Raw genomic sequence first — 23,077 nt, forward strand, 5'->3', positions numbered from 1 at the left:
GCGCCGCGCGCAGCTGCAGCCCCGCCCAGCGCCCGCGCATGCGCCGCCACCCCCCGTGGCGTCTCCCCCCCCTCCCCGTAGTGGAAGCCGAGGCGGTGACGTCAGGAGCGGCGGCCATTACACGGTCTGGTGCGAGGCAGCGGGCGGCAGAGCTGCAGCAGCGGAGGGTGCCGCGCCGGCCGCCCCACTCGCAGCGCTCCGGGTCGCTTCCGCACTCGCCCGCCCGTCCTGCCGCGTCGCGGCCGCTGTCGTTGGGAGCGCGGATCGCAGGGGCCTCCGGGGTGGTGCGGCGGCAGCCGGTGAGGTGGGGGAGAGCGGGATGGAGGAGAAGGTCTTCACCAAGGAGCTCGACCAGTGGGTGGAGCAGCTCAACGAGTGCAAGCAGCTCTCCGAGGGGCAGGTGAAGAGCCTCTGCGAGAAGGTGAGGGGCGGCGAGCGGGCGGCGGCGGGGCCGCTCCCTGCCGGCGAGTGAGGGGCGGAGGGTGGGGGCCCGGGGCGCTGCGGGGAGGCGGCGCCCGGCGGGGGCTGCCCGCGGGGCCCAGGCGGCCTCTCGGTGGGAAGGCGGGCGCCCGGGAAGGTGCTGCCGGGCGGGGGAGGCGCCTCTCGCCCGGCCGGCGAGGCGGGCGGGCCGCGGGATGAGGTGCCGGGACCTGGCGGGCGCCGCCGCGGGGCTGGCTGGCGCCCGAGCCGCCGGCGGGGGTAGCGGGGCCGGGGCGCCGGGCGAGCCGCGGCCCCTCCGCGGGCGGATCCGCGCCCCCTCTCGCTGCGCTGGGTGCCTGGCTCCGCCTCCCGCCTTTTCATCGCCTCCTAAAATGGCGCCGCGGCCGGGATTCTCGGGAGAGACCCCCGAGCAGGGCCGCTATCCCGGGGACGCGGCGGGCGGGCGGCCCCGGCCCTTCCCCGCCGCCTTTCCCTCCCTGGGGCCGGGGGAGCTGTGCCCGCCGCAGGGTCGCGGCCGCCCGTCCTGTGCGGAGGGTCGCGAGTGAATCAACGCGACGCGCTCTCATGATACGGCTGAAATGTTAAAGCAGCCCAAAAAGTGTAAGCTATTACAATGAAAATAAAAGCTCAGGGTAATCGGTAGAAGATTACACGGGGTGAAGAGCTGCTGCTTGAATGTTACGGCTTTGATTTTTCATTTCTCATATAAATAAGCACAGACGCATTTATAATCAATGAAAAGGTAGGTTGCCTTTAGAACTTCGGTTTCTGTGAATAAGGTTCTGGGTTTCAGGAAATTCACAGGATAGACAGTTGAGATCCCATGCCACCAGCTATTTTTGTGATGGTGGATTGAAAATGTTTAGAGTACTGTGTTGATTGAGACATCTGTAGTTTAGGAAGGTCTCAAAATCAGCCCAGGATAGATTGCCTTCTGGAAACTGAAGGAAAAATTTGTCCTAGTAGCATCCAGCTGCATTTTGCAATTGGATTCTAATTCTGGATGTAACTTAATAGCTGAGCAGTTTTTTTGGTTACTAGAGGTTTTCTGTATTCCTGCATTTATAGACTGAAGGAAGTAATATTTGTGGACTGTTCGGGGACTGGAAATGGAAGAATATGGGAAGTTATTGATATACCGGCTTCTAAAGAAGCCTGCGTACCTGCCACGAGAAGTAATTAGACTATTTTAAATTTGGCATCATGCCTTCAAATACTACAGCACTTTGTTTTGGAAGCAAATTGTTTCCAGAGGACTGTCCATGAACTTATTAAAGAACTTCCAGTGTGTTTTGGTGAGGCGGGTGCTTAGGGTGAGTGCAAATTTTAGTTCACTGATACTTCAGCAACTTAAAATTGTTACCATTTGATACAGTCTCTGTATTTTAAACTGTGTTGCAAGCAAGTGGCAATGTCACTGCCTGACTGTTTTTCATGTGGCTGTCTAATGACAGCGGTCCAGCTTCTTCCTTGTATTACTTTGTTGGAGAGGTGAGCGTTCCACTCACCATCATTTATAAACTGGTGCTGATGCAGGGTCCTGAATACCACGTGAGTGTGGGTGTTTTGTAAGGTTGCATGGTAACTTGCAGGAGCATGAGGAATATACAAAAACCTTTCAGTTTACTGGGAGTTTTCGATAGGTGAGTAGGCATACCACTAGAAATTCCTTACAGAAGATACTGCAGTCTCAGTCATCACTGTTGTGCAAGATGATATTTTCATTTTTTCCCAGTGAGGAATGGAAATGAGCTGCGTTTCTGGATGTGTGATGCTCGTCACCAAAATAATGGTAGAGAAAACGAAACGTCACAGAAAGTTGTGTGTCTAACTGCTGTGTTTTGAGATGAGAGACCACAAGAATGCGTGAGAGAAGTCTACCTGAAAAATACCATTTAGCAGCAACCTCCAGTTGGATGGATATGAGCCAGCTCCAGACCAACAGTAGTATTTTTCTGGGTAGCACGATACTGTGCTTGAGCAGAAATTCCCTCTCTGGATGATCTGCGGTCAGCACTTCACGGAGTACAGCCTCGTAGCTGTTTATGTTAACAAAAAATGATTTGTGCTGGTAACTACAGGTGGATTTACTGGGACTCCCTGCTAAGAGTAGTTAAGAGTTTCTGCATGGTTGCTGACGCAAGGAATTGGAAGTAGGCCCCCTGAAGTCGAATTTTCCATAAAGTTGTCTCGGCCCCATCAAGTGAGAAGCTGTGTTAGTGAAAGCCGGGCATTAGTTGAATTCTGTGTCTTCCTGCTGAGAGGGCAGCGTTTGCTTTAGTGTGTTTCCGTGCTTCCAGCACTGATTCTCAGAAACTTTGCAGAGTTGTGCTTCGTGTTCCAATTGTCTTGAGTAGTTTCGTTGACATAATCACACCCAAAGGTTATGTTTTTCTGTAAATAGCTTAATGTGTTAAGGACAGTGTGAAATATAGCTATTGTTCCTAATGACAGATAAAGACCCTACTAGGTATAAACTGTCATTCTTCACCACACTGAGTTGTAACTAGGGCTAGTTAAAATAAAGAAATAAATAAAAATATCTTTGCGAGGGCTTTCCCCCCATAACACTATCTGATTGGATGATCTTCCTGACTGGTATTTCTTGATCTGCTGGGACATCATGTGTGCAGACTGGTGCCTGTCTAATAAGAATAAGCCTAAGGGCTCTCTTGTATTTCGGTATTGATACCTAAAGAACATACCAGCTATTTACAAACATGATAATTAAGTGTGGCCATTCCTGCATCCCAGTTAACTTTCTTAGTGCATCCAACATTGTGCCTGGTTACCTGGGTGATGGTGGTGGTTAACAGGGCAGAAATGTCTTCTAAGTCTAGGAAGCATTATGTATTATTCATGGTTACAAATTATTTCACTGATGATTTGAAAATATAGGAGCCTCTGAGTGGCAGTTAAGTTATTCTAGGCTTAATATGTGCTATTTTATGGCACACTGGTTGTGTGACCAATTGTGTGTGCTTTGCTTAAGGATTTGGTAAGCGTAATTTTTGAAGACGTGGTCAAAATGTACACCATATAGTCACTGTTATGTATCCCTAGTGTTTGTCCTGTTAATGATGAATTATTGACTGTTGTCTGTGAACAGAGGAGAGGAAGTCCTTTATTGTCAGGTGAGGGTTTTTCCACTGGCCATTTTGAATGAAAGGATGCTGTTTTGGAGTAATGTTCTTTTCCATGTTTGTGTGAAAGTAGAGGGAAATGATCTTGTCTCCTCACTGGTGTATAAATACCCTTTATCACAGGAGGTGGAGGTGTGGTACATTGCTCAGGAAGGTGGGATGACAGTCTAAAAATGTTACAAAAGAATGAGTTGAGTTTGTGGATAGAGTCTCCATTGGTTATTTCAGAAGGTATCCCTTTTTAAACTGTGTGAAGGGCTGATACTGGTAAAGGCACTTGAGAAACCTTGTTTCAAGCCTTGTCTCCTGCAGCTTTTGATCTGTAACAATGATCTTGGTTACATTTGTGTTTTGATTTGTCATCACTGCTAATCTATAATTATGTTTCCAGGCCATACTGATCTCTGCTATGTACCTTGTTAATGGTGTGTTTTTCTAAATTTTTTTTCCTGTTGCAGAACTTTCACCTTTGTTTAACACCGGATCTTCCAAATCACATTTTCTGAGACTAATTGCAGATGAGAACTAACCAAACATGCATGTACCTACTGCAACTGTGTGAGCTGCTTGTACTCTCATTCAGCTTACGTTAAGCGTCTTAGTTCGGGGAAGGCAGTATGCTACTGATGAAGCGTCCTTTTGGGTTAAACCCCTGTCCCTGCAATCAAAGTTCAGTTCCTGTCATGCACAGGACTGGCAAGTTTTGTGGATCTCACTCCTGTGTTTTAAGCTATTACTGCCCTGAGTTGTTGCCCTGTCGCTTTTCACAGGCACATGTTGTCTCTGTATCCTCTGCTGTTGGGGAGTTACTTTTCTTCAATTATTTTTGGCCAGAAGTGAATATTTTAAACTTTCCAGCTGCATCTGCAAGGGCTTTTCCATAAACTAGCTTTTTGCATTCCTGTATCTTTACATGCAGCCATCACATATAACTGGTCTTCAGACTAAGTGATTGTAAAAATGAATGTTCCTGTCTGAACTTGCGGTAAGTCAACTGAAAAAACCTGCTTCAACAGAAATCCCTGCTAGCGAGAGTTTCTGTGTGGTGGGCTGTGTATTGGACACGTTCTGTGTCCCTGCACACCTATCCCCGGCAGAAGAGGAAGGAACATGGGTCTGGAAGGTGCAGTGTTTTAGTTCTTTCTTACTACTGCATTGGCTTCTGGATTCACTAACCAGGGAACCCTTGAACTACTGCCAGCTTCGATTGTTCCAGGGGCTGTGGGAGACGAGAAGATGGTTTAGGACTCCTTTGCTGCTTTGTTGAATGTACCCAGGGATCGAGCCATTGATGGTGCGTACAGTTATACCTTCCATCTCTGAAGAGTTACAGGTGTATTGTGAAAAGCTTTTTGTGACATTTTAATAATGGTTTTAGATTATTCTGGAATACTTCCACAAAAAAAAAATCCTTTCACTCCCAGTGTTATGTGGGGTTTTTTTGGTGATGGTTGGTAATATAAAATGGAAATTGTCTCTTTACACAAAATGCACTTGAAGCATCAACCTTCCTAGCCTTCTCATCTAGTTCTGATTATATTTATAGCATTTTGACGTGCATATGAGAATTAAGTCTTGTATGTGAGCATGAGCAGCTTTCTAATTTTTTTCAATTCTAGGAAATTCCGTAAAATTGAGTTGTGCTGGCAGTTAGCCATTCAGGTTTTCTTTTTTGAATTACGTTAGTTGTGATCGGATAGGAATGAAAGATTTTGTGTGTGTGTGTGTTGTTTTAAAAGCTATTTTGGGCATAGCTTAAGATAACAGAAGTGAGCACTCGTAAGTCGAACAGGTTCCTACTTGAGTTCTACCAATTTAAGGCTCAGGACATAGATGAGGCTGTAGATTGATGTCCTCTTCCAAATCTACCTGTGGTGGGGCTGTTGCCTCCTTAGATCTGATGACAGTGCTGCTCTGTGATTGCTCCCTAGCCATTTTCAGTTAGTCATCTGGGTTGCCTTAAACAGGGTAATAACCTAACCTGTCTGGCTGTGTCTGGCACAAGTTAAGGAGGCCTCGTACAAAAGGCTGTGTGAAGGGAGTCAAAGGAGCAGTGACTGAATTTCCATCCTTGCTTAGGGACCCTTAAACACTACACCTACATTTAGTAAAGCAGTGTTTGCCCTCTGTTCCTTTTCTTTAGGTGGTGTGTTAAGCTGGAAAAACAGCTTATTCCTGGCTAAAGAATAAATACTGGAGCTCAGTAATCAGGTTTCCAATATTTCTGCTGGGTGTATTGAAAATACCTTCCAATATAGGTATTCCATGCTTTTGATTTTGAATTATACTTCTTGAGTTTTGAGGCATGTGCCTCACCCCATCCTCCAACAGGTATCCTGACTGTACCTTTAACGTGACTGTGTGTAGCTGTGGTTGGAGTTACTTGAGCAAAAGAGTTAAAAAACCTTCTGAGTTTACTGCATGAAGCTGGACTTACAGATATTGGGCACAAATAGCTGGGGAATAGCTTTAGCCTCTTTCTTTTTTAATGACTGAATGATAGAATACGGCTTGTCTGCAGACAGGACTGAAGGCCATCTCTGTATATGTGGTCAGCTTCATGCGTTACTGCTGTTGCAGTGTTTTTCAGAACTCCATCTAGAGAGGAAGGCATCAGGATTTCTTCAGCTATTTGGCCTCCTGTATTTTTTAAAAAAGACTTCTAGACTTCTTTTTACTTTTAATTTATAGTTAAAGACATGAAGGTCTTTTGTATGAAGCAACATAAGGACATTGAGTTCCTTCAGAGGAGCCCCTTTCTATTCTCATTTTCCATCTGGTCTTGTCAACCACTGATACTTAAATAGTAGTTCCCCTTTCCTTATCCCAAATCTGCCTCTGGGGGAAAGAAAACTCCTTTCAGTTATGCTGAGTATGTAAGACTGCTAATGATTTTTCCAAACTGAAGCATTGAGGGGACTATCAAGACTGCAAATGGTGTCAGTCATTACTTTGTAATACAAAGGAATAGAGGGTTATTTGGCAAAAGTTTACTGCCTGCATGCTTTCTTGTAGACCTTCTAGGATTTGCATGAGAAAAAGGAAGGTGGTTGTGTCATTTAATGTTGCATGCAGTACTGGCATTAGTATTGGTCTTTTGGTTGGCTAACATCTTGTGTTTAACTGTCCTCTTCTAACCAAACAAATTACTGGAAGAGTAAGGGCCCAGTTGTTGCTGAATTGCAGAGCAGTGAAGGAAGGGTACTTTGTGTGTTTTGAGAGTACAAAGCAGATCATATTTTATGTTCTTTTGGCTACTTAATTGCCTGTTCTTGTTCTCTAACAAATACATCAGTGTATATGACAAATACTGTCAGTGATAACATCAGCTACTAAACTTTTTATAGCTAATTTGGTGCACTTTGAATTGAAATGATACTTTTAAGTTAATTTGTTAGTTCTGTTCACCCTGTCCTGAGAAAATTAAGGGCTACGAATGTAGTGACCACATCATGACACCCATGTTCCCAGGAGCTACACTGTGATTCTCTGACCAGGTATGCCTTGTTTTCCTTCACTGACTTTGAAACCTTCAGTATCACTGGTAGTGAAAGAGCTTAGAAATAGAAGCGTAGGCACTAGTCATGAAACCAGAGAAAGCAGATTGGTTATCTTCTGTTTCAGTCCTGGGAAAAGAGTATTTTTCTGCTGTGGCTGCTTCTGTGTGGATGGAAATCCTGGTTTTACATACTTCAGAATACTAAATAATTAAATGTCAATGAGGAGCTTTGTGTTTTAATTTTGTTCCTACTTACACATTCATATTGAACTCCTTAGTGGATTCTGAAGTGCAGCATAAATCAGTTTCCCATTTGTGTTATATGTAATCTGACTGCTGTTGTACCTTCTTCACAGAAGGGTGATATTGAAAGCCTCATTTCTCTAGTTTGTTTAAAATGTCAGACAGCGAATGAAAATACAGTTTGCCCTAAAAATGGTGAGCCCATCTTTTGTCTGAACATGTACTCTTCCCTCAGCAAGTAAGGGATGGGGGGAACCCTTAAACTGAAAGAAACAAATGTATTCCCTCTGCAGAAGACTTGCTGACTGTAATGGATGACTTTGCTTGGAATCTTTTCCAGGCCACGATATTTGGCCAGGCCAGCTAAAACCAGTGTTCATCCCAATTAGCTGGTCATTGTGCCTTTAGTCATATCCTGTGCATCTTGATGACAGGAAGTTAGGGGTGTGGTTGAAGTCTTCAATTTCGTCAGAATATCTTTATGGTAACTACAATTACCTTTTTTCCTTTTTTTTTTTTCCTCCCTTGGTTACAGTGGATGCTTCTTAACGCACACTTTACTAGACAGCATGGTGGGTTGCAGGTGTGAATTCTGGTCTGCCAAGAATGACACATTACCATCTGCAACCATGACTTTGGAGCCATGTTGTCTAATGAAAATAATGGTTGTCTTTCCTTTACTGAGTTAGTGGTAATCTTTTGATAAGTGCTTTATAGCAGTGGTTTGCTGCTGTGCAGCAGTTTCAAGCATTGATCTACAATTCTACAAAGCCATAGTGATGTTTACTGCTTTTTTTTTTTTTTTATGTGCCCCAGAATTTTTCAGGGTAGATACTTGGTTTGAGTTGTCAGAGCTCCTGTTAGAATGTATGGACCTAAGAAGGAGTAGGAGAAATTGAGAAATACCTGGTATGTTCTAGAAACACAAAGGAATTTGGGTACAGATTAATTCAGAGGATTTTTTAGAAATGGACTACTTGAAATTAATTCTGTGAGGCGAGGGTGATCATGTACTCCCCTCATGAGGGAAACTTGCTTGTCCTTAGCGTAGAGTGAGTTGAGAAAGAGAACGGATGGATTATAGCCTTTACGGGACTTGACTCTGAGCCTTAAACTGTGGCATATAGGATAAACACATGCAGGGAACAAGGGAAATAGGAGATGCCTCTGGGTACAAACAACCCCTGCATCTCATTAAACAAAATTGTGAAGATCTAAAAATTGTATGGTCGTACAATTTGTTTAATTCTTATCCCTGACTGTTCATCATAAAACACAGTTTACACTTGTATCTCACATTGTCTCAAAACAATGAAGCTAATCTTTGTATTTTAAGAACAGTGTTTTGCACAAAAGATGTCTTTTGTAAACAAAGGCAACAAAACAGTGCTTTACTGTTCATCTGGCCGTTTAGAAGATGTGCAGCAGTCCAGGAATGTTTTAATTCTTAAATACTAGGTTGCATTTTTATGCAGTGCTACTTGCTTTACAATAAAGTGAAAAATTGTTGGTTTCTTGTGTGTTGAAACCAATACTGGTTTTATTCTTGTCTTTTGGGTGTTCTGGGATTGTACAAGTTGCCTCTTTCCAGCGAAATGGATGAGTAAGGCAATATTTCATGTATCAAATAGGAATGAATGCCAGTCACTATGACTAAGCTGAAGTGTATTTGATATGTGCTGGTTTTAACTTTGAGGTTGCTTTAAGTAAAATTTGTGCCTTTCCACCTCAGCACTTGTGCATGACAGTATTTTACTCGGTGGTTCTTGCGCTCTTCTTGTGCAACTAGGTCTTACAGCTACATGTTTTCTCTGCATTAGACTTTGCTGGTGTTTGGCTGTAAAATTAGCATTTATCAATTTGAAGTAGTGGGTTCTTTTCAGTCTTAATCTGTATCTGTTATCACTTTGAAACCCAAGAGTGTGTAATGCTGAAAAAATAGTTAAGCTGATTTGGAGACAGGGTCTTATAACTGTAATGTAGTAGGCTGTTGATAGCAAGCTTTTGCTGAAGTTAATCTACTTCAAATCTTAGAATACCACCACAAGTTAAACTTTTTGTCATGTGGGGTACTTACAGGGACTGAAGACATAGATGTTCAGGGTTGTCTTAATATTAAGAATCGGCAAGAACTGGAAAAAAGACTGAAAAACAAAAGCACTAATAAGTGTTCCGAAAAATATTTTTCAGAATTCCATAATTGTTTATCCTGGTGATAGGCAATGAAACCTGGCTCTTTCAAAACGTTGATGTCAAAATACTACAGAGTGTTGCACTATTATCCTTTGAATAAATAGGTCGCTGGGTTTTGGAAGTACAAGGAATCTGGTGTGTGTGTCTCTTCTTGGTTCTCCTTCATCAGGTGATTTGCCCAAGGAGGACTCTTGTCTTCTGCTGAAAAATGCTTTACTGCTTCCTTTCCATGAGGAAGTGTAGGAGAGCTGCTGGTGGGAAATCCAGTTTGTGGGGGGCAGAGGATGGACTGGGAGGGAGTTGTATGACGTGGCTGAGCAAGTAGCATCATTGTGGATCTCAGGGAAAGGATCAACAAAAAGGGAGTGGAACCAGATGAGGTTACACATGGTGGTGGGTAGTGCAGTACAAAGTTAGGGTCACGGGTACTTCAGTAATAGTGTTAGTGATAGCTTGCCATTGTGAAATTGTAGCATTACACATACTGTTGTCTTACCAACTTGCGTTTTTGTTATATTACAGAATATTAAAACTTTTTGCTTTACCCTTTTATAAGAATGCATTTAATGTGGAAATTTGGGTATGGTTGATGGACTAGGGACCATGGGTTGGTGGCTTGTTTTCAGGGTGTTACTGTTTCCACTTTGAGCTCTGCTGAACCTCTTCTGTAGCAGGAAGTACGCCGCTTAAGCAGTTCAGTATATGCCACTGTTAATGCTATGGGACATGGTAAGACTGTAAATGGACTAAGCAGTTCATAATGCAGTATTTCACAAAACCTGTTTCAGAATGTGGAAATACTGAAATCCTTGCAACAGCATTCCTCCATTGCAGGATTTAAATAGAGATTGCTGTTTTGCAAGTTGACCTGGAACAGTCTTTTTCCATCAGAGTAGCTGTTTGACTTATCTAGGTGTTTGGTCATGTGCATATTATCTGAGTGATTTAATATTTAAAAAACTGAGGAAGCAACAGCTCTGATGCTGAGAACTATGCCATTTTAATCTCAGTCAGCATAAACGTTGCATACCTTTGATGAAAAATAAATGCTGTGTTCTTTGTGCAGTGCTTCCATTGTGTTAAGAAAATATGGTGGTAGAAAGCATTCTAATAAAAAGAGTACGTCATTTTGTATCGAAGCACTATAAGCATCTGTAACGTTTCGTGTCAAAAGGAGAATTAATATGGCTAATGCTTCAGAATTTAACAGTGTATTAAGAGGCTAAGTCTGTTAAAACACCTTCAAAACATCCGGTGAGTGTCACTGCATTAAAATGAATTTAAGTCAGGCTATCTTAAAATAAATCTACACTTTTAGCATCTACCACAAGCCAGCAATGACCTATCTTTAGTACAAGGCACAGCATGAGTGGAAACTGTCATATGAGATTGACTTTTGATGTAAATATGTCTGCAGAATGATTTAACTCTGTTGCTCATGCTGTAATATCTAAATCTCTGTGTTGTGCAGGGTGCTTAACCACAATGGCATTTTTGCAGTTCTTGCTGGTGTTGAATGAAATGTTGGATTTCATGAGTCTCCATCATTAAACTATATGTTGCTGGCACTTTCCTTCTATGAAGCAGTGACCGTGGTGGTTAGCCTGGACAATGTGCAGCAGCAGTGAGACACCACTTTTGGGGGTGGGAGTGTCAGTCACTCTCCTCCTAATGGCTTCATGAATAGGGTGGAAACTTGGACACAGCAGCATGTTTCTTAATAGTTCGGTTCATGTCAATATCCAATATTTAATGTACTGTTTAGATTTTAATTCAAATCTTTTCTTTCCTAATCTTTTAAAATATGATGCTCTTCAGATTATGATGATTTTTTTCTAGCTTCTCAAACTACTACTTTGCTGAGCAGAAGCCCCCAAAAATGAGTATTCTGCTTTAGTTGTCAGGTTAGGTTTGAGAAAGTTAAGAAAGTGACCCTAAAATGAATGCAGTGTTGCACTTCCGTCTGTGTCTCATGCTGGTGTGTGCTTCAGAGTTTTTTTGGATTGTGTGGCCTGTGCATAGGTGGTATTTGGTGCTGTTTCTGCAAGTCTTGTAGACACACTGGGTTATAAAATACAGGATGGTTTTTATATATTCTCTTGTTGTTCTGGGAATGAGGTAAAAAGGGATCCTTTCTGAATATGAACATTAGCAGTTGAAAGGCATGGAAATCTTTGTAGATGGGAATTTGTAAACTTGTTACTATACATATTTTTAATACCCTCTTGATTTAGAAAATTATTGTGGCACATGTTTGGTGACTATTCTGAGAACAAATTGTAACAACTGGCAGTGTGATGGCAGTAAGGAATTCTTGCGTTATTTCAAAATCATCTTTCTAATGCTGTTTTTAGCTTGTGCTTCTTCATATACATTGCCTTTTCCTGCAACTTTAATGTATACAGTTTTTGGAAAAAAATGGTGGTGTCAGAGATGTTTTCCCTACTTTAGTTTATAAAGACACGACTCGGCGTTACTCATGTACTTAAACAGAAAACTTGTTCAGGAAGCTTCTGCAGGTAATCCACCTGCTCTGCAGTGGCTGGTACCACTGGATGTTAGTTACGTTCTTGCTTCTGCTTCATGTAGAACCTTTGTCATTGCATTCAAAGATGTATGTATAGATGGGTGGCAAACAGTCTTCTGAAGCAAGGTGTCGGCAGTGTAGAGCACCCTGGGCGCTGATATGGCTGTGCTCACCTCCCAGAGGGAGAGTGTCAGTTTTGGCCATGCCTGAGTTCAGGCTTTTGAAGGGTTGGAGATAAGACATTAACATGATTTCTAACTTTAATTTTTCCAAATACTTGTGAACGTCTTCAGTTCCAGCAGTGATAATTGCTGGTTTATGCTTCACAGAACCGTTTTTGTAGAAAGTCTGATGTTTTTCTTATGCTGGAAATTAATTCTGAAATACCCTCCTCAAGGAGGGGGAAAAAACCACCAAACCAAATTTTTGTTACTAATACAGGGTTGCATAAAGCAAAATCTTATTTTAAGTAAAGATAATGTTTATCTCAAGCACTTCAGACAAGCAGGGGACAGGAGTTCATAAAGAGAGCAGGTAGTAGAGAGCTGGAAGTGGTAGAGCGTACTTTGACTGTTCATAGACAAATTGACAATTTATATGTGTTTTGTTTTATAGGCTAAAGAAATTTTGACAAAAGAATCTAATGTACAAGAAGTGCGATGTCCAGTCACAGTCTGTGGAGATGTCCATGGACAATTTCACGACCTCATGGAACTTTTCAGAATTGGAGGCAAATCACCAGACACAAACTATTTGTTTATGGGGGACTATGTTGACAGAGGCTATTATTCAGTCGAAACAGTCACATTGCTTGTAGCTCTTAAGGTAACTTTTCTTCTCAGCTGTATAATTCTGTATGAAATGCATATAATTACTATCCTGACGACACTTAATATCTGTTATGATTTGCACTACATTGGTGTTCTAGGTACAAAAACTGAAACGTTGGCATAGTTTTCGAAGATACTTCTGAAAAAATTAAGTGTTCATATGCAAGCCTAATTTTTTTCTTAAATGAGTGCTGTATTTATTTGCTACCTGCCGAAGCAGTGGTATTTAAGAATTTGCTTGTAGATATCAGTTTGATGCAGGGGTGTAGTGAAGTTCACTAGGAACGATGAATAAAATTTGTAATTAATTTCAAAAGTATTTGGCAGCTGAAGATTTGGCTGAATTATCCCTTCTTTTCTCAAAGGTTATAATGGAATCTTCATCTTGAAAAGTGTTTGGTATTTATTGACATGTGAAGGGGGGGTGAGGGGTGCAAACTCTGTTTTTTAGGAAGACATACATATTTTAATGCTTCTAAAATAAACTGTTAATGTTTAGGTCCGTTACCGTGAACGTATCACAATTCTTCGAGGGAACCATGAAAGCAGGCAAATCACACAAGTATATGGTTTCTATGATGAATGTTTAAGAAAATATGGAAATGCAAATGTTTGGAAATACTTTACAGACCTTTTTGATTACTTGCCTCTAACTGCCTTGGTGGATGGCCAGGTACGTTAATATTTGACAAAGTTAAATGTTACTAGTTGTAAAGGAAGCTATTAAAACTATACTATCAGCTCTTGGCTTTAAAGGAATCTTTTGCAGATTTTCTCCTAATCATTTATACTAGAAAATTACAATTGCACTCTTACAATTAATGTAAATGAATGAGATAAACTTCACCTATTTAACTCTTCCAGATTTTCTGTCTACATGGTGGCCTCTCTCCATCGATAGATACACTGGATCACATCAGAGCACTTGATCGCTTGCAGGAAGTTCCCCATGAGGTACTGAAAAATAATTTTCTAAACTCATGGGATTCATGATTCAGCATGTATATGGGGACTTTGAGTACACAGACCGAAAATGAAATTCAAACCAGCTTAGCAATATGAAAGTGTCTGTCTTCCTGTTCTTGTTTAGTTCTTTGAAGGCAAATAAGGGGCATGTGCTTGCCTAAAGACAGACAACATTGGGGTTTTTTTAAGTCTTAAAAGAGGTGCTGCAACAAGTTGTGCAGGGGTGGCTTATGTGCAGGTTTTCTGTGGTTTTGTTTGGTTTTGGTTTTTTTGCGTTCTGTTTCCGAAACATCTACGTCTCTTCTAGGGTCCAATGTGTGACTTGCTATGGTCAGATCCAGATGATCGTGGTGGCTGGGGAATTTCTCCTCGAGGTGCAGGTTATACATTTGGACAGGATATTTCAGAAACCTTTAACCATGCTAATGGCCTTACGTTGGTTTCAAGAGCTCATCAGTTGGTAATGGAGGTAAGCAGGATAGCCTGTGCCTTTAAACTTTTGATTGTATAGTTGGTCCATTAATACCGTACTCTGCATGTCAGAGAGGTGCATATGCTGCTGTGACAACTCATGATCCAGCTGAGAGTGTTCCAGAAACTCTGACAGTGTTCATGTGCTACTAAAGGAGTTTCTCAGTTTGACAGTAGAGTAACCTTTATTTTGGCCTTTTTTCTGAAAATTTACAGTCATGTTCCAAAACAGACTTCAGTAGTGGATGTGGTACTGCATTTCTGTGTAGGTAAAAGGGTTCTTAAACATAAATGCTGAGGCCCATGGTAAGGAAATGCACACAAATGCTTGTGCTTTGAAAAAAAGATGTATTTTCCCTTTTTACCTTGGATGTCTGTTTTTTGTTCGTAGTCTCTAGTTATCCCTGGCAGTTAAGATTTCTAAATGTATGCCTTGATTCTGGTTTTGGCAAGCACAGCTGAAGATTCAGAATAGATTGTGTACTGCTGAAGTGCCGTTTTAATTTTTTAATGCTAATGCAATGGACAATTCTTGCTGGTTTTCTTAATAAATATGTTTAGCTTATGCTTACTAGTAAGCAACACATGAAGGCCAAAATTCCTTTTTACCCTTTTTCTCTCAAGAAGACAAAGATACAGCCTTAATCTTATTTAAAATGACACTACAAATGTCACTTAGGGTTTTGTGCATTACTAGTCAGATGTTTATATGGGGTACAACAAATTAACTTGGTTGTCATCATTTTTTTTCCCCCCTTTTCAGGGGTACAACTGGTGCCATGATCGGAATGTAGTAACGATTTTCAGCGCTCCAAACTATTGTTACCGTTGTGGCAACCAGGCTGCAATTATGGAACTTGATGATACTCTAAAATACTCCTTGTAAGTATGTTTAAAAATGAGAACTGCATTACTTACGATTTTAAGATAACTGCTGTAGCAAGATCCCACTTAATTACCACGTTAAAGTATGGGTTTTTTTCCCCTATATGCTTTTGGGAGGTGAAGTGAATGTTGGAATTGTTGGGTTAGTTGCATCTAAAATCTTGCAGTAAAATATCTGGAGCAGTTGTTGCATTCAACCAAGATGACTCCTCGGTTTTGTTTTGTGTAATGAGTTTAATGAAATACTGTAGAGGTATGTGATTTCAGAGTAGGAGTACTGTCACATCTGAGATACTGCCCTCCTATCAGTCTAGAGCAAGAAACTTGGAATCTTTGAATTCTTCAGATGTTAAGATGTCTGCTTTTTTATATGAGATTTCTAATTAACTACCTCAGCAGCAACTTTACTAGTAAATGAGGCAAAAGCATTGTGTAAACTGCTCCCTTTCACAGTTACTGGAGACTTTATCTCTCTAAAATATGCTAAAGTTTGACCAGTTTGAGTCTTAAAGCTAAGGTTAATTTCTCTCCAGTTCTTCACAGTAACGGTAAGAGAAGTTTAAAATATGGGGGTTATAAATACCTGCTAGGAGGAGTGGAAGAAGTTGAATGCTCATTCTAGAAGACTTTAATTGGTTGAAAAAAATGTGAAAATACTTACCTGTGTTAAGACTGCTGCTGCTGCACTTCACATATAAAACATACTTGCATGTAAATGGGACTCGTGCAGTTTCATTAATGTCTGTGCTTTTCAGTTTGCAGTTTGATCCAGCACCGCGCAGAGGTGAACCGCATGTGACTCGTCGCACCCCAGACTACTTCCTGTAAAGAGATTTTAGACCTGTACAGTATTGCCATGAACCATATGTTGACCTGAAGAAAATGGGAAGAGCAACAGTAACTCCAAAGTGTCAGAAAATATTTAACATTCAAACTTGTTTTCACATGGACCAAAAGACGTGCCATATTCAAATACAAAGCCTCTTGTCGTCAACAACTGTGACCACTTTAGAATGAATCAGTTCATTGCATGCTGAAGCAACATTGTTGGTCAAGAAACCAGTTTCTGGCATAGCGCTATTTGTAGTTACTTTTGCTTTCTCTGAGAGACTGCAAATAATAAGATGTAGACATTAACACCTCGTGAATACATTTAACTTTCCATTTAGCTATAGCTTTATTCAGCATGACTGTAGATAAGGGTAGCAGCAAACAATCATTGAAGCTTAAAGAACATTTTTAAAATAAGTACCAAGGCCTCATATTTGTTCTGAAACTGTTTGTTTGTTTTATTTTCAGGGAATACTGTTTAATTTAATTGTATTGATTTTTTTTTTTGTCTGCACTCAGTTCCCTCTTCCACTCTTTGCCCTACCATATTGTCCCTTGTAATTGTCCAAGGATAGTGAATTACTTTGAACAGAACTGTTTTTTTCTGTAAAACAATGTTACTGCAGGACAGAGCTGCAGTGTTTTTCATAATAAACTTGTGAACTAAGTATGGAAAAATGTCAAATCCTAATTGCATCACAGGTCAACTTTGGTTTAATAAACTAACGTGTAGCTGGATGGGTTTTAGAAATTTGCATAGAATTTTCCACCTTAAATAACTAAAACTGAAGTGATTGGAGGTGTGCTGGAAAACTGATCCTTTGAGTTCTGTCCCAGGGAGATGCTTGGTCTTATGTCGTCATGCAGCTGAGGACAGACCTTACTGATACTAATGTGTTACTCTCTTTCCCTCTTGGTGCTTTGCTGAAATATTTAAAAATGGAAGAATACAGGACCACTTGGTTGAGTGAGCGTGGCTTTTCTTCAAGTGTAAATCGAATTTTGAGTTATTTACAATGTAGGTGCTAATACTTAAAATCATTTTCTGAAAAACTAAGAATAAAACCAGTTTTCTAAATATTAAAGGAAATAACTTGAAATTTAGTGCTACGTGTATTGCCCAAGCTTCCATTCTGAAAAATACTGGTGTTTTATGTTAACTTATGTTAAAATATTTCCTTTCTACTGACTTGTTTCAGAATTTGAATCCCAATTTGATTCTGTTGTTCAAAACAAATTCAAATTTTATGCCTTCTTAAGGCTTGTGCTTGAAATTTCCTGGGCATATCTTGAAAAGACGTACCTGGCTGTTGCTTTAATAGAGGACTCTTAATATTCATATTGTTTAAGAGACTTTAAATTCCTTGGGCACAATGTAGATTCTGCAACAACATGGAGGATTTTTATTTTTTTACACTGCTTGCTTCTAAGGGAAAATACAGATATTTTGCAGATGTCCATCCTACCTGGAGGCTTAGACCTAGACATGTTTTCGGGGGCTTTCTTGCTTTTCTGCTGGAGGACTGCTTAATTCTCCAACTGGCAAAGAAGGTGCTGCATTTCACCAAGCATTACTTCATCCCTTTTCTGAAAGGCTTAAGTGGTGCCTTTTTTTTTTTCTTCAGCAAAAATTCAGACTTGTCCTGTAGGTTGGATTCCAAATGGTTTCTGGAGAGCATTCAGTCTTCTGCAGTTTGATCTCCTACAGGAAGAAGCGCATACCAAAAATAAGTGCATCTGAAGTGTCTTTTTTTAGTATCTCGGGAACTTTTGCTTTGATCACTATTAAGAAAAAATAATCCTTTGCTGTAGAGAGTAGCTCCCTTCAAATTCCTTTCTCTCTAAATGTTTTTGTAGATAGAACTTTGTGCCTTAATTGACACCATTCCTTCAAGAGTAATGACTTCACCCTATTTTCTGTTTTCTGCTACTTTAATTGGTGTGACTCATCTGCTCTGGGGGGAGCAGCCTGTTCATTTGTTCAGTTTCTGTACACAAATACAAGCAGTTGTTACTAAAGTCGGTGGAAAATGTTGAAAGTCACTCCAGCTTTTGCACTTTCCCCCATAATTGTGCTGACTGGCCATTTGAAGATTTCATTGAGAATATCATGTTGCGAACAAAAAATTGTTACTTTGATGGAGATTGGCCACCAGCAGTACTAACCAGCTAAAGGCATGTTTGGAAGATTCAAGAGGAGAAAGAAAACTTCAGATATAATTACTGTCTGATTCATTGGTAGCTGATTGATTGGTTCATGTGAGCAAAAACTTCCTTTGCTGCAGACTGCAAGGATGCTGACCGCAGAGAAATGAGCATGATTAGGATTTGTACTTGCTTTGGAGACGAGCGTTGATGTTTCCTCCTTCACTACAGAGACTGGTGAATTCCATAAAATGTGAAATAGGAGTAGCGGGGAATGCCATGTTGTGGCAATTCAGTGTTTTTTAAGCAGGAAAATTTAACCAGTTTTTAGTGAGGAGGGCTGACGTTGGGGTTTTAAGTTGTCAGAAGGCAGCCATGAATGAAACCGGACATTTTTGTATGAACTGCTCTAAACACTTCCTCTTTTTCTTCTGTTTCTCACAATTTGGGTAGCTGGTAGAATCCTGTTGGATAGATGGGAGAGGGTTTTGAGCTTACCAAATTTCATTTTACTTCAGTCACACTTAATGAGGACCTGTCATTTAGCTATTTCTCTGAATTTGCTTATCAGACAGAGGCAAGCACCCATCATTTGTGGAGGCCTGTTCTTCTGAACTAAGGCATCATTATGTCAAAAATGAGACAAAATTACACTCGTACACAGGGAAATATTCAATAACTGCTTTTGAAAGGAAAAATGAGACATTTGAAGTACACAGATTTGCCAGGGGTTTTTTTTTTCCCCTTTTTGCACTCTAAACCTTTTTTCTGCCAGTTCCCATCCTATGCTGTATCTCCCTCCTGTGGCCCCCTCTGCCAGTTGCCTTCCAGGCAGCCGTCCCGGTGAGCTGCCCTGCTGCCCTGCTGCGTCTTCGAGCCCCAGAGCTCCCTCGGTGAGTGACGGGGAGTGCTGTGGGCATCAAGGGACCTTTTCTCCAAGGTAAACCAGCGTGTGTGTTTGTCCTTGTGCCCGTGTCAGATTGTTTCCAGCTGCTGACATTTGCATACGTGTTCAGTATCCCTGCTTCGAGTGCCCGGGCAGCATTACCGATTTTAGATCTGGTAATAGCCTGGAAGGATACTTGACACACGGGCAAGTGCAGAGAGACAGAGCTAGTTACCTCGTTCTTCCCCGGGTGTCCGGATGGTAACACGATAAATTCTGCCTTGGGGAGGGGAAAAGGTGGTGAGTGGACATTGCCGCCGAAAGCTTTGACATTTCCTCTGCCTATGTTTCAGGCTGGTTAGTTTCAAAAGTCCATCTGGACATGTTAGTAGAGAAAAGATTTCTGAGACTTACTGATGCCTGCCAGTCCACGGTTCCACATTCTGCATGAGGGGATTTTTTTTCTTTTTTTTTTATAGTATGACTGAAAGTCATTTCCATAAAAGAATTGTGCGTTAAGAGCCTGGGACAAAGTCTTCGGCAATTTAGAAACACAGCCTGAATCTTAATGGTAAAAGATTTTGTCACGTACAAACCAGGACTGACTGGTACACAAGTGCTAGCTTTTGGCTTTATTTTGGCCCTTTTTTCATAGTTGAATAAACCCATTCCTCTGTTTTTCCCCCCTCTCACCCCTTAATTTCCTTAGTAACACTGGAGCGCGGTTCCTGCTATCGGAGCTGTGACCTGAGGAGCAAAAGGGAGCTGAAGGATAAATGTGCTTGTTCCTGTGGCAAAAATGTTCTGTAAGAAGAAGCAAGCATGATCAAATCACAATTTTGAATTTCAAATTAAATGCTGCTCCAAATTCAATTAATTGAAGGTGTGGCTCCACTCTCACCACTTCCTTATGCACCTGTCAGACACTCATTTATAACTCTTTAATTGTTTCTTGTTTGGTCTGTATGCTGAGAACTCATGGAAACTCAAGATATGTTTTAGGGGGTTTTGCATAGTTAAAGGAAAGTTTTACATGAGAGAAATAGCTTTTTAGTATTAACGTGGGTTTTGCAACCATATGCATAGTTTATACGAGCTTAGATTTTGGAGCAAAATGTTTGCAAGCCATGGTTTTTGAAGTGTAGAGTGCATAGGGTGTCCTCTGTATGCTACAGTGGTCACTGCACAGAGTATCAGTTCTGTGCAAGTTCCAGGAGAAGGTTGGAAACAGCTAAAGTGTCAAGTGAAAATTGCACGGGACTGTAGAGATCTTGCAGTACCCATGAATACACTAAAAAAGCCCTGCAGAGTAAGCAGTTCATGAGTCAGCCTACTGTGGTTTTTAAAAAAGTTATTTCGGTGCTCTAATTCATTTGGCTGTACTCCTTTTGGATGAGAATAAAGGCGAGCTGCTCTCTTGAGCAAGGGACCAGAGTTCTTTGGCATATATACAGGGAAAAAAGGCTGAAACAACACATTTGGTTTTAAATTAAGCAGTGCTCTGTGTTTTAGCTTTTTAAAACCTGTGCTGTGGCTTAAAAGCTTTACTCTTTAAGATGGGTTGAACTACAGCTCCTGATCTTTTAATTACCGTACGGTGAACAGAAGTGCTTTTGGATGAAGATTAAATTGTTTGCTGTTGTATAAAACAATCGCTAATAGTACCTAAATGCTACATATAAATAAACATATAAAACCAGGCTGGACATGCAGCTTTTAAAATAGGAGGGCACTGTAGGACTGGAACAGGTTAACCAGCAAGGCTGCAGAATATCTCGTCTTGGAAGTTTTCAGGACTGGGCTAGGAAAAGCCACAGCTGAGCTGTGCTGGTGCTGGTGTTCATTCACGGGGGAGACTGAGGTCCCTTCCAGACGATGTTTCGGTCTTGAAAACAGCACCTTGCAGGGTTACGGTACACAAGGCTCGGGATTGGTGGATATCCTGTTAGCTTCTTCATCAAACGGCTGTCAAGGCTTTGGTTGTGGTTTGCAGAACATCAACTGAAAAATATAGTGGGGATGTTCCAGTAGCTGCAAACCAGTATCGGTTCCTTTCATCTGGCCTTGCCAATGGCTGCATTCTGCCACCTTCTGCCGCCCTGGGACTGGTGATGGAAGAGGAGCTGTGTCGTTAGGGGTGAGCATCCTGGATAAAAATCTGTAGGCAGGTGCTTCTGATGAGAAGACTGCTCATTTTGCAGACATTTGTATTGCTGTGTGGGGTTGTGTAAATCAAACTAAACTTTTGCTATTTGGTCATCTCGTTGGCTTTTGTATACATCTTCCTCATTAGATTTCCCCAAAACACAACTGGGTTTTTGTGTGTGGGGGTGTTTTTGGTTTTTTACATTTGCAAATTTTCATTAAATATAACACCTGTTTTCTGGATTATGTATTTGAAAGCAAAAGTGCTGAACTGTCAAAGAGTAGTGTACTATTTAAACTGATAATTGCATAATGGATTGGGCCAAAAGGCTTTAGTCTGGCTCCCAACTGCCTTTATTTTTCAGGAGTTTGAAAAAACACCCACCACTGCCCTGCCTTAATCATGAATCTTGCTGTGAAACCCCCTTTATTGTAGCAGTCAGTGCAAGAGTGGTCAGTGACCACTGCTCTTTCTGCCTCCTTATTTTATAAAGAAAAAAAATGGTGTGGGGGTGCTGGAGGAGCCGTGTCTGAGGGGATCCTACAGCATTCATTCCATGCTTGACCCACTTTGCAGGCAGCATCGCTCCTTTTCCACCACCACGTTTCTCCTTGGGGAAGCAGACAACTGCAGCCACCACCGCTGAAGTGGGGATGCCTGCCCAGGAGAGGGGGTGCCGTGGCTCCCTGGGAGCCTGTTCTCCTTTCTTCCCTCTCTCAGCAACAGGCTGGTGATGGGTTCTCTGTTGTGTCTGGTCGTGAATTTATCTAGTTTTAGCTAATCCATCTCAAAATGTTACTGGACTGTCCTTTTTCCTCTGCAATGTCTTTTAAAAATGCTTTGAATTAGACTGCTTCTGAAACATGCTGTATTTATTCCCATGGACTTTGAAACCTTACAGCAACTGCTCTTTATCGTCTGTGGTGTCATAACCAGCCTGGAATCTGCTTTTTGGACTTTGAATAGCTCCAAGGTTGAAGACTGGTGCCGTGCAGCCCTATAAAGCTAACTGTGCTGGTTTTGGCTGGGACAGTTAATTGTGTTCCCAGTAGCTGCTACGGGGCTGGTTTGGGTTTGTGCTGGGGAGGGTGCTGGTAACACAGGGCTGCTCAGTCCCTGCTGAGCGGGGCTTACACAGAGCCAAGGGCTCTGCTGCTCCTCACCCCACGCGCCAGCGAGCGGGCTGGGGGGCACAAGGAGCTGGGAGGGGGCACGGCCGGGACAGCTGACCCCGCCTGACCCCAGGGATGTCCCCTGCCATGAGCCTCGTGCTCAGCACATAGAGCTGGGGAAGGAGAAGGAAGGGGGGACGTTCGGAGTGGTGGCGTTTGTCTTCCCCGGTCCCTGTTAGGCAGGATGGAGCCCCGCTGCCCTGGGCATGGCTGAGCACCCGCTGCCCTGGGGAGCGGTGAACGGGTTCCTCGCTTCGCTCTGCCTGTGCGGCTTTTGCTTTGCCTGTTGAACTGTCCTGATCTCAGCCCCCGAGTGAGTTTTGTCACTTTTACCCTTCCAATGCTCCCCCCATCCCGCCACGGGGGAGTGAGCGAGCGGTGCTGGGGGCTGAGTTGCCAGCCGGGGTTAAACCATGACACTAACCTAGTTCACTTAGGCTCACGCTTGGTTATCAAGGATATTCACAATTTTTTTATACATTGCCACTTAAGACCGCTTAAAGGAAGCCTGCTAAGCGAGTTCTCCAGATCACCTAGAGCAAGCCCGCTCCTCCCGCAGCGCTGGCGGGACCCCGAGGCCGCTCGCAGCGCTCCCGGAGCGAGCCCCGGCGCCACCGCCTGGCCGTGCCCGCCCCGCCGGGACCGGGACCGGGGCCGCCCGCAAGGCTGGTCCCGGCGGCGCTGCCCGGGCAGGCGGTG

General features: G+C 42.2%; 1 protein-coding gene across 1 annotated transcript; it reads left to right on the forward strand.

Annotated features, from left to right (window-relative positions):
• The first annotated feature begins 121 nt into the window (after nucleotides 1-121).
• On the forward strand, nucleotides 122-16,767 carry PPP2CA (protein phosphatase 2 catalytic subunit alpha). Its single transcript, XM_080400495.1, has 7 exons — nucleotides 122-421; nucleotides 12,662-12,871; nucleotides 13,376-13,549; nucleotides 13,741-13,830; nucleotides 14,150-14,311; nucleotides 15,077-15,195; nucleotides 15,954-16,767. Exons 1-7 carry the CDS (start codon nucleotides 320-322, stop codon nucleotides 16,024-16,026), a joined length of 930 nt encoding a protein of 309 aa, XP_080256621.1. The 5' UTR covers nucleotides 122-319; the 3' UTR covers nucleotides 16,027-16,767.
• Nucleotides 16,768-23,077: the final 6,310 nt, after the last annotated feature.

The sequence above is a fragment of the Falco punctatus genome, assembly GCF_963210335.1.
Source record: "Falco punctatus genome assembly, chromosome: 8".
NCBI classification, from domain to species: domain Eukaryota; kingdom Metazoa; phylum Chordata; class Aves; order Falconiformes; family Falconidae; genus Falco; species Falco punctatus.

Excerpts from the sequence above, each read along its gene's own strand:
- PPP2CA (XM_080400495.1), top strand. The coding sequence starts at position 320 with ATGGAGGAGAAGGTCTTCACCAAGGAGCTCGACCAGTGGGTGGAGCAG. Across the intron at positions 422-12,661 it reads TGAAGAGCCTCTGCGAGAAG|GCTAAAGAAATTTTGACAAA; the intron begins GTGAGGGGCGGC and ends TTTGTTTTATAG. Across the intron at positions 13,550-13,740 it reads CTGCCTTGGTGGATGGCCAG|ATTTTCTGTCTACATGGTGG; the intron begins GTACGTTAATAT and ends TAACTCTTCCAG.